Consider the following 11,813-nt stretch of genomic DNA (forward strand, 5'->3'; position numbering starts at 1 on the left):
AAAAGACCCAAAAATCGTCGCTAAAAATTTCTAACATTAAATTTTAATTTTGTGTTTTTTTTTCTTTATTATTTTTTAAAAAACAAAAATGATATCGATTAAGTAGGAGTTTGAATACACTGTATGTTTTATTTTTATGTTATATGTAAATGTATAAAATGTGCAATGATGCATTATATAGTAGGATATGTGGATCGAGAAGTAATTTTCATGATTTTTCGTAATAATATTGGGTATTTTTAATATTGATATTGCAAGTTATTATTAGAAAATTAGGTTGCAATCAAAAGTTAACTATCATACTTTTCTTGTTGAAAAAATAGGTTTTACTAGCGAATGGTTGTTGGAGCCTTAGTCATCACTAAAAATCACTCATAACCTTCGGTGACAATATTTTGGAATTTTATGGAAACTTTGTCGCTACTAAAGGTAAAGTTCTTTTATAGGGAATCTTAGTTGGCAACGCTTAGGTGCAGGGATTAGTCTCATGTGACATGCCACATCACTAAAAAATTGGGGTGTTAACTCTTGAGTGTATTTGTGGTCTCCTAGGATAACGGCGGGGTATTTTTGATCCCAGAATGTAATGGATGATATAAGTGGTCTATTTCGCTAGTTCAGTGGCAATACCTTTTCTTTTAATTTATGTTATTATTTGTTATTTTATACTTCAAATAACATATTATTTTACTATAGTAATTATTGTGTTATTATTTATTGTTTTTGTTAGAATATGTTGCTTTCGTTATTATTTGTTATTTTTTGTATTTCTACGACTACTTTTTTTAATGGACTATTTTAGACTAAAAAATAATTATTTGAGTATATCAAAAATCACAAATTTAAATTTGAATTAGAAATAAAATTTACGTACATCAGTACTTTAGCAAGTTTACATTTCATTTTGTAGAACTATGTTAGACGTTATTGTAATTTAACTAGATATGGTGTAAGATTTAATTTCAATCCTTTTAACATAACTATTTTTTTAATTTTGAACTTTCAAAAAAAAAATAATATAGAATTCAATATTTATATGATTATATTCATCCGCCTCCCAACAAATATTAGTACTGTCCTGTCCCATTTCAACAATTGTCTGAGCTCACAAAAAATATTTCTAAATTAAGCTGAAAATTGTTTTTAATTTAATTCCCATAAATAGGTATTGTGTAATAATTAAAAGGAATATATTAGAAGTTTAATAAGGTAATAGTACTAAAGATATCTCATGGGCCGATACGTCTTCCTTATTCTGAAGTTTAATAAGGCCTTACTTCAGATTGCCGGCCCAAACTTCATATTATTGGGTCTAAAGTTAGATTAAGAGTCGCTTGGATTGATATAAGAAGTATTTTTTGAATGTTAAATTTAAGGAAAAATTAATAAGCTACACAACTTTATTTTATTTATTCGTGATATTTTTCTACTCTTTTATTAAAATTTAAAATTTTCTTTTTTACACCCAATGATACTTAACTGACTTTTTACGTTGAACTCAAAACTAGACCTTCCATTGGATGTAAAAAAGTCAGTTAAATTCTAGTTTTGAGCTCCAACATAAAAAAATCAGTTAAATATCATTGGATGTAAAAAAGAAATTTTTGAATTTTAATAAAAAAATATTGAAAATAGATAAAGTAAAGTTACGTAGTTTAGTAATTTTTTCAAAAAATTATGCCTCCTTTGCTCAATGTCCATTAGAAGTTTTAAAGTTTGGGCCATTCACATATCAAACTAATGGATTCCACCTACATTACTCTACGCTATATTTCCGTACCTTTTAAATTGACAATTACTGGCTAGGCTAGAAAAATTATTCACAAATGACACACGTTTATTATTTAATTAGGTATACAATACGTCTCTTTATATGTAGATCTGATTTTTTAAGGGGCAAAGTACTACTTTACTATATATCATTATATAATTGTTAGTTTGTATTAATCATGATATTAAGTAATTTAATTCATAATTATTTTATCTCTGTTGATGTTTGAACCATACCACACTAATTAATTATCACTTTGAGTGACCATTGGACACACCCTTAATTAGTTGATCTTTTATGTAATCATTGTGATTATATTTGTTATATATCCAAAAAGTTTGGGTTTGTCCTTGATAAAATATCATTTTGTTGTGTTGCTTTTTTGATGTCCCTATTAATCTAGGCTGGTTATCTATTTAATATGGTCACATTAAATAACTTCTACTGAATATTCAAGCAATTGATTTCTCAAGGATCCATATTTTCCAAACTACTTATTATTAGATTATGTTAGGTCTTGATTGTTATATCTCTCGTATATTATTTAATTTTCAATGATAGTTTATCCCCATAGATCCTAGCTCTCTTGATGATTTTTGTTTTAAAGTTCCAATTATAAGCAGCACATGAAAATGTGAATATATCTTTGTAGGAATTTTCTATATAATTTCTCTCTTATACATTATTTATGTCAAAGCTATTAAATTTTGCTAAATCTATTTATCAGAGTCCGAAACTCAAACGGTAGAAAATATTAACAAAAATTCCAAAAGGGTATATAAAATTTTATATAAACCAAAACGGTAAAATCGCTCCGCCGGCAGCGATTTACTTCAACTGAAAAAGTAAAATCGCTGCCCCAGCAGCGATTTTGCCAAAAAGTTTTTTTTCTTCTTACAAATCGCTGCCAGGGCAGCGATTTATAAAAAAATTTTTTTTTTTTTTAAAAAAACATAAATCGCTGCCTAGGCAGCGATTTACAAAAAAAAAAAATTTTTTTTTTATGTAAATCGCTGCCTAGGCAGCGATTTATGTTTTTTTAAAAAAAAACATAAATCGCTGCCTAGGCAGCGATTTATGTTTTTTTAAAAAAAAACATAAATCGCTGCCTAGGCAGCGATTTATGTTTTTTTAAAAAAAAACATAAATCGCTGCCTAGGCAGCGATTTATGTTTTTTTAAAAAAAAACATAAATCGCTGCCTAGGCAGCGATTTATGTTTTTTTAAAAAAAAACATAAATCGCTGCCTAGGCAGCGATTTATGTTTTTTTAAAAAAAAACATAAATCGCTGCCTAGGCAGCGATTTATGTTTTTTTAAAAAAAAACATAAATCGCTGCCTAGGCAGCGATTTATGTTTTTTTAAAAAAAAACATAAATCGCTGCCTAGGCAGCGATTTATGTTTTTTTAAAAAAAAACATAAATCGCTGCCTAGGCAGCGATTTATGTTTTTTTAAAAAAAAACATAAATCGCTGCCTAGGCAGCGATTTATGTTTTTTTAAAAAAAAACATAAATCGCTGCCTAGGCAGCGATTTATGTTTTTTTAAAAAAAAACATAAATCGCTGCCTAGGCAGCGATTTATGTTTTTTTAAAAAAAAACATAAATCGCTGCCTAGGCAGCGATTTATGTTTTTTTAAAAAAAAACATAAATCGCTGCCTAGGCAGCGATTTATGTTTTTTTAAAAAAAAACATAAATCGCTGCCTAGGCAGCGATTTATGTTTTTTTAAAAAAAAACATAAATCGCTGCCTAGGCAGCGATTTATGTTTTTTTAAAAAAAAACATAAATCGCTGCCTAGGCAGCGATTTATGTTTTTTTAAAAAAAAACATAAATCGCTGCCTAGGCAGCGATTTATGTTTTTTTAAAAAAAAACATAAATCGCTGCCTAGGCAGCGATTTATGTTTTTTTAAAAAAAAACATAAATCGCTGCCTAGGCAGCGATTTATGTTTTTTTAAAAAAAAACATAAATCGCTGCCTAGGCAGCGATTTATGTTTTTTTAAAAAAAAACATAAATCGCTGCCTAGGCAGCGATTTATGTTTTTTTAAAAAAAAACATAAATCGCTGCCTAGGCAGCGATTTATGTTTTTTTAAAAAAAAACATAAATCGCTGCCTAGGCAGCGATTTATGTTTTTTTAAAAAAAAACATAAATCGCTGCCTAGGCAGCGATTTATGTTTTTTTAAAAAAAAACATAAATCGCTGCCTAGGCAGCGATTTATGTTTTTTTAAAAAAAAACATAAATCGCTGCCTAGGCAGCGATTTATGTTTTTTTAAAAAAAAACATAAATCGCTGCCTAGGCAGCGATTTATGTTTTTTTAAAAAAAAACATAAATCGCTGCCTAGGCAGCGATTTATGTTTTTTTAAAAAAAAACATAAATCGCTGCCTAGGCAGCGATTTATGTTTTTTTAAAAAAAAACATAAATCGCTGCCTAGGCAGCGATTTATGTTTTTTTAAAAAAAAACATAAATCGCTGCCTAGGCAGCGATTTATGTTTTTTTAAAAAAAAACATAAATCGCTGCCTAGGCAGCGATTTATGTTTTTTTAAAAAAAAACATAAATCGCTGCCTAGGCAGCGATTTATGTTTTTTTAAAAAAAAACATAAATCGCTGCCTAGGCAGCGATTTATGTTTTTTTAAAAAAAAACATAAATCGCTGCCTAGGCAGCGATTTATGTTTTTTTAAAAAAAAACATAAATCGCTGCCTAGGCAGCGATTTATGTTTTTTTAAAAAAAAACATAAATCGCTGCCTAGGCAGCGATTTATGTTTTTTTAAAAAAAAACATAAATCGCTGCCTAGGCAGCGATTTATGTTTTTTTAAAAAAAAACATAAATCGCTGCCTAGGCAGCGATTTATGTTTTTTTAAAAAAAAACATAAATCGCTGCCTAGGCAGCGATTTATGTTTTTTTAAAAAAAAACATAAATCGCTGCCTAGGCAGCGATTTATGTTTTTTTAAAAAAAAACATAAATCGCTGCCTAGGCAGCGATTTACATTTTAAAAAAAATAAATTTTTTTAATGTAAATCGCTGCCTAGGCAGCGATTTACCAAAAAAAAAAATTTTTTTTTTATGTGCAGCGATTTATGTTTTTTTTTAAAAAAAAAAAATTTTTGTTATTAAATCGCTGAGTAATTTTTTAAATAAAAAATTTTTTTAAAAATGTTAACTTATGTATATAATTTATAAGAAAATATACATTATTTTTAAAAAAATAAAAATAAGTAAATATATTTTCTTTCTAAAAAAATATATTATATTGAATTTAAATTTAAATAATATTTGAATTCAAATAATTAATTTTTATAAATAAAAAATTTAAGGGAGAAAAATTATTTAAATATTTTTTTAAAACAAAATTATATACTTAAGTTAAAAGGATCACGTGAATTTACTATTTTCACGTGATCCTTTTAACTTAAGTATGTAATTTTGTTTTAAAAAAAAATTTAAATAATTTTTCTCCCTTAAATTTTTTATTTATAAAAATTAATTATTTGAATTCAAATATTATTTAAATTTAAATTCAATATAATATATTTTTTTAGAAAGAAAATATATTTAGTTATTTTTATTTTTTTAAAAATAATGTATAGTTTCTTATAAATTATATACATAAGTTAACATTTTTTAATAACAAAAATTTTTTTTTTTAAAAAAAAACATAAATCGCTGCCTAGGCAGCGATTTACCAAAAAAAAAATTTTTTTTTTAAGTAAATCGCTGCCTAGGCAGCGATTTACAAAAAAAAAAAAAATTTTTTTTATGTAAATCGCTGCCTAGGCAGCGATTTATGTTTTTTTTAAAAAAAAAAAAATTACATACTTAAGTTAAAAGGATCACGTGAAAATAGTAAATCGTTTGTTTTTTTATCGTAAATAGTTGAAGAAGTTCACACGTAAATAGTACATTAGACTTTCAATTCTATAAATTGGAACTTATCCTTCATATTCATATTACTTTCAATCTTCCAATCTTCCAATCTACCAACAATTTTAGGTAAATACATTTGAATATTATGGGAGAGTCTAGCCAAAATTTCAGTCATTTGAATTGTTTCTCATCGGATTCAACTAATAGGTAAATAAAGTAATGTTTTCTTATTTCTTAAAAATTATTTTTCTTATATGTAATATATTTATATTATTATTTTTATAGGTATGATCAAATTCAAAATGCAGTGAGTTATTGTACACAAATTGTAAATAATAATGTTATGGGTGATGAACGAGTTGGTGAGTTGCACAATGATGAACCTTCTGAGCATGAATTAACAGATAGTGATGATATGTATGACGGCGATGATGATAATGTGTATAATGTACCTAATGCATCCGTTGAAGATCAAAGTATTAATTATCATTCTACAGCGATTCCATACTTAGATCACACTGACGAAAATGCAGAAGATTTTATGTACACGAGAGATAACGGTTCCATTCGAATGGCACTTTGGAATTCAAACAATCCTAAACATATCCAGTCAGGTTCGATTGTTGAAAACTAAATATTTTATAGTTGTTTATTTATTTATTTATTGCATGTTGATTAATTTAATTTGTATATGCAACTAGGTATGTTATTTATGAATAAGATGCAAATGAAATCTGCAGTAAGAGCATATAGTCTTGCTATTAAAAAAGAATTTCGTTGTGATCAATCCAAAAGTAAAAGTTGGAAAGTTATTTGCAAGCGTCATGAGTTAGGGTGTGATTGGATGATTCGGTTTAGAGAGATTTCAAGCGGTATGTGGAAGACAGGAAAAATGATTGAACCGCATACTTGTCTTACAGATAACTATAAGGAGGATCATTTCAATTTGAATGATAACATGATTGCATCTTCATTAATACCATATGTTATGCAAAATCCGGACATAAATATTAAGATGATCCGTGAAATTATCAAAGGAAAACATCACTATACTCCTAGTTACAGAAAAGCACAAAAAGGTCGAAGAAAAGCATTTCGAATGGTTTATGGTGATTTTGAAAGTTCATTTAAGGCATTACCTCGATACATGGCTGCACTACAATTATTCAATCCAGGCACTATTATTGAGTGGGAGCATCATTCTACAACAATGCAAGGTGAGCAAATTTTTAAATTTCTTTTTTGGGCTTTTAAACAGAGCATTGATGGTTTCAAAAGTTGTAGGCCGGTCATTTCTATCGACGGCACACATCTTTATGGTTTGTATGATATCAAATTGTTAATTGCGGTTGGAATTGATGCGAATGGAAATATTTTTCCACTTGCATATGCTTTAGTTGCACGTGAGAGTTTTGAGTCTTGGTCATGGTTTCTGAAGTTATTATGGACACATGTAGTTTGTGAACGACAAGGAATTGGTCTTATTTCTGACCGTCATCAAGGAATCTTGCAGTGCGTTCAATCTTATGATTGGTTGAGTCCACCCAACACATATCATAGATTTTGTGTTCGACACTTAAAAGCAAATTTTAATAAAAAATTTGTAAATAGTGAACTCGAAAATCTAATGTGGTTGGCTGCTACTGAGCATCAGGAGAAAAAGTTTATGCAACGGATGCAACAAATCAAAACATTGTCTCCTGCAGCATATGAATGGTTAAATGAATTTCCTTTGGAAAAATGGACGATGTATAAGGATGGTGGTCGTAGATGGGGTGCCATGACGACAAATGTGTCTGAGTCATATAATGGTTTATTGAAAAAAGCTCGGGGGCTTCCTGTGACTGCCATGGTTCGAATGACGTTCAAAGCTCTCGTTGATCGTTTTGTCGAAAGAAACAATCTTGCAATTGCATTACTTCAAAGTAATATGCCATGGCCTCTTGCGATAGATAAAAAATTTAATGATTATTATCAAAGAGCTCAAGGGCACACAGATATGATGACTTACAACACAGGTGATGGAGTTTTTGAAATTCTTACTTTTGCTCATGATGGTAAAGGTGGAAATGTCCACAAGGTTACTGCAAAAGGTAAGAAATGTTCTTGTGGAAAATGGAGAAACTATCATATGCCTTGTTCGCATGCCATCAAATTTTGTGGACTTCGCGGAATCGAGCCAAAATCTTATGTAAGTAAATTCTACAGTGCAAAATATTACAAACGAACATACAGTGAGACATTTAATCCAGTGGGTGATGAAATGTATTGGCCACCAGCTCCTTTTAATTTAATTGCAAATACTGAATATTTGCGGACAAGTGGTACGCAAGGAAGAAGCCGACTTAAGAATGATATGGATATAGCTCCGGCTCGCATGACTAGAAAATGTAGTGTTTGTAAGGAGACAGGTCACACAAAGGCACGATGTCCTACTCGATTTTAAATATTTTGTATATGTTTTTAAGGTTAATGTGTTTTTATTATCTTGTTATTAATATTATGATATATCTTTTATATTTATTTGTTGACATGAATTTAATTTGTCTTGTGCATTTTAAATATTGTACGTAAAAAATAATGATTTTACCTAATATAAAAAGTATTGATTTGACCTAACATAAAAAATATTGATTTGACTTATGATAAAAGAATCTCATTACTTTGTTCAAACTTGCACGAAACAACAAAATTTACATATTTCAAAATTCGAATCTTCAGCCTTTTAGAATAAAGGTGCATAAAAAAAATTATTCTTCTGAATCCGAATCTTCTACATCTTCATTCTCATCTTCATTTTCATCTTCATTTTCAAAATCTTCCTCATTTTGATAGTGACTGCCTGTTCCACATCTAGTTGATTTGTGTAGCCTAGATGTTCTCCTAGGTGGATTTTGTCTATTAAGAAACAAATTTTGTGAAGCCGCAGCATTAAATCTTGAATCATCAAACGCAGTTACCTATAATACAATATAACATAATATAATCAAATAAACATGCAATAAAAAAAAATTATAAAAAGTTAAAAAATTGTATGAAAATAATTATACTTACATTCGAAAAATTCAATCTTCCACCAAATGGAGAATTATGTATCGGAAATTCACGCATACCATGTTGAAAACCATATTGAGAACCACTAAATTGTGCAAACCCAGATATTGGAACCTGCGGAGTTACAAAACCAACTGTTTGCTGACTAGAAAAATTCGGATTAGTGTTAGAGGGCCCTACAGAAAAATCAAATGTGGGATAATAAGGCTCGGGAGTCGCCACATTAGTGTTAGAGGGCCCTGCAGAAAAATCAGCTGTTTCACTAGTGGTCCTTCTACCTCGACGAGCACCCTCTCTCGGTGTTGTTTGTCGTGATCGGCGAGATACTTGTACTGGTGGTGGTTCATCGTATTGAGTGGGAGGATTGTAATCATGATCAAAGCTCAATCGCGTTCCCTGAAAGGCCGCATTCATTGACTCCATTGAAATACGAGCGACTTCCGCTGCATATTGTCTCATTTCATTAGATTGACTTTCATCATTTTCAATCATCCGAGCTCGACGATACTGCATTTCATGACCCCTAGCCTATAATGAATAAACAAATATTAATAAAAAAAATTTATTAAAGATTGACATAATAATTTGAAATTTATGTAATATACATACTAATGCCTCATGTCTTCCTGCCATGTGTTGATACCCTTTTTGTACAACATGGTGTGGATTTCCAATGACCATGCGGGTATGCCTCTTGTACCAACGGAAGTAATCTGTTTGATCACTTACAAATGGAGGTCGAAATATACGATTTTGACGTTGTTCCCATAAATATTGTGTATAATTAAATGCATCTATATCTTGTTGTTTTATTTTTGATCGTTTATCACGCTTAAAATGATATTCGGAAAATTGGGTACACGGTCCAGGAATATGTTGTAAATAACCGAACTGTCTCACAACACGATCAACCATGTGCCACTCACGATAAATTCCATAAATCAGTGGCACCTGTGCCATCCAGACACGTTGTCCTGACCGACACCACTCAGGCAATCCATTAATAACATCTTCCGAATAAGGCTGCCAAATAAACTATAAAAAAATAATTAAGTACGATAATTATAAAAACAACATTGGCAGAAAAAAATATATTCTTATTTAAAATAAAATAAAATATGAAAAGTATAAGATACTAATAATATTAAATACCTGTTCATCAGTTAGATTATCAAGTACATCCCTAATCACACCGATTACAGTTCGTGCCTCATTTTGATGATTTCTACGTCGCGTCCATTTACGTGCAAGCGCAGTTAAAGCATCAAATTGATTGGTTCTTAGAGGCTTTGGCAATGGTTGCAGGGGAATAATTCTTTCCCATGCCCAAATCTACAATAAATAAATTCACCATTACTTATAATGCACTTAAATTTAAAAATGCATATTACTAGTATATAAAAAGATATTTAATCAAAAAATATGTATACCTGCACTAAAGAGAGAAATCCACAAACTTCATTTGATTTTTTCATTGACGCACGGCATAAACAATTATACAAATATGATAATGCGGCCGATCCCCATGCTTGAGTTGACATTAAATCTAAATTTCTCATGTCAATCAAAATGTCCAAATTAATCTTATTATTAGATTTATCCGGAAATATTGATCCACCACATAACCATAATAAATATAATCTAAATCTTTGTTGAACTTCATGCTCAGTTGAGTTATCATTAATAACTTCCAAACCTTCGATATACTCAATCAATTTATATGTTGACAATCTACTAACACCAGAAAAACAACTACTATCGGGTAACCATCCTGTTAATTGAAAAATCATTTCTTGTCTACCTATAATCCCTAAAGAATCAACTCCATTTAAAATTATAGGACTACCATCTACTACCATTCCGAATAAAATTTCAATATCTTGTAAAGTTATGGTAGCCTCGCCAGTTCGCATGTGAAAAGTATGAGTTTCCGGACGCCACCTTTCAATTAAAGCAGAAATTAATCCGGAGTCATACGGCACACATCCAACATCAAGAATTCCTTTAAATCTACAATTTTCAAAATATTGAAGGATGCGAGAATGTAATGGATGATATTTTAAATGTTGCCAAAATTCAATATCACCACGACGCGTATATAAGCAACATCTCTCTTCTTTTATGCTACCATTCCAAATTCCTTCGGAACGATGATGAACTTGAATTTTTAATACATCATGCTCTACTGGACCAGGATGTACGTATAAATTTGATGGATCCATATCTATACACAAAAAATAAAAAAAAATTAACATTAATATAAGTATCAAACGATTGAATATATCAACAATATCATATAAAAGTATAAAATTAATTAAAATAAATTAAAAAAAAAAAATTTAAACTCACCTTATAAAGAAAATGCTTTTAAAAACTTTAGAAAATTTGAAGAATAACAAGAATTTTAAGATTGTGGAAGATTGAAAGTAGATTGGATTGGAAGATTGAAAAATTGAAGTAGCAATTTATAGAATTCAAAGTATGGAAAATTGAAAAATTGAAGTACCAATTTATAGAATTCATATACTATTTACATGTGAATAATTTTTTCAAAATTTACAATAAAAACAAACAGAATACTATTTTCATGTGATCCACTTTTAACTTGTGAAAATTTTATTCAAATTTTACAATAAAAACAAACGATTTACTATTTGCATGTGATCTTTTAACTTTTATATATATATATATATATATAAAGTATATAATTTTGTTTTAAAAAAATATTTAAATAATTTTTCTCCCTTAAATTTTTTATTTATAAAAATTAATTATTTGAATTCAAATATTATTTAAATTTAAATTCAATATAATATATTTTTTTAGAAAGAAAATATATTTACTTATTTTTATTTTTTTAAAAATAATGTATATTTTCTTATAAATTATATACATAAGTTAACATTTTTAAAAAATTTTTTTATTTAAAAAATTGCTCAGCGATTTAATAACAAAAATTTTTTTTTTTTAAAAAAAAACATAAATCGCTGCCTAGGCAGCGATTTACATAAAAAAATTTATTTTTTTTTAAATGTAAATCGCTGCCTAGGCAGCGATTTACATAAAAAAAAAAATTTTTTTTTTGGTAAATCGCTGCCT

The 11,813-nt window shown here is 28.8% G+C and overlaps 2 protein-coding genes across 2 annotated transcripts; one reads left to right on the top strand and one right to left on the bottom strand.

The window, feature by feature from the left end:
* Positions 1–5,625: 5,625 nt before the first annotated feature.
* Positions 5,626–8,108, top strand: LOC107010196. Its single transcript, XM_027914568.1, has 2 exons — positions 5,626–6,274; positions 6,362–8,108. The coding sequence occupies exons 1-2, from the start codon at positions 6,004–6,006 to the stop codon at positions 8,104–8,106; spliced, it is 2,016 nt and encodes a 671-aa protein (XP_027770369.1). The 5' UTR covers positions 5,626–6,003; the 3' UTR covers positions 8,107–8,108.
* Positions 8,109–8,306: 198 nt separating this feature from the next.
* LOC107009553 (serine/threonine-protein phosphatase 7 long form homolog) lies at positions 8,307–11,180 on the bottom strand. Its single transcript, XM_015208897.2, has 6 exons — positions 11,064–11,180; positions 10,145–10,938; positions 9,867–10,046; positions 9,324–9,749; positions 8,715–9,242; positions 8,307–8,620 (listed from the first exon to the last, which is right to left on the bottom strand). Exons 2-6 carry the CDS (start codon positions 10,934–10,936, stop codon positions 8,411–8,413), a joined length of 2,136 nt encoding a protein of 711 aa, XP_015064383.1. The 5' UTR covers positions 10,937–10,938; positions 11,064–11,180; the 3' UTR covers positions 8,307–8,410.
* Between the last annotated feature and the right edge of the window lie 633 nt (positions 11,181–11,813).

The sequence above is a fragment of the Solanum pennellii genome, chromosome 2 (assembly GCF_001406875.1).
Source record: "Solanum pennellii chromosome 2, SPENNV200".
Taxonomy (NCBI): domain Eukaryota; kingdom Viridiplantae; phylum Streptophyta; class Magnoliopsida; order Solanales; family Solanaceae; genus Solanum; species Solanum pennellii.

Excerpts from the sequence above, each read along its gene's own strand:
- LOC107010196 (XM_027914568.1), top strand. The coding sequence starts at position 6,004 with ATGGGTGATGAACGAGTTGGTGAGTTGCACAATGATGAACCTTCTGAG. Across the intron at positions 6,275-6,361 it reads TCCTAAACATATCCAGTCAG|GTATGTTATTTATGAATAAG; the intron begins GTTCGATTGTTG and ends ATATGCAACTAG.
- LOC107009553 (XM_015208897.2), bottom strand. The coding sequence starts at position 10,936 with ATGGATCCATCAAATTTATACGTACATCCTGGTCCAGTAGAGCATGAT. Across the intron at positions 9,750-9,866 it reads ATAATCTAACTGATGAACAG|TTTATTTGGCAGCCTTATTC; the intron begins GTATTTAATATT and ends ATTTTTTTATAG. Across the intron at positions 8,621-8,714 it reads GAAGATTGAATTTTTCGAAT|GTAACTGCGTTTGATGATTC; the intron begins GTAAGTATAATT and ends ATTGTATTATAG.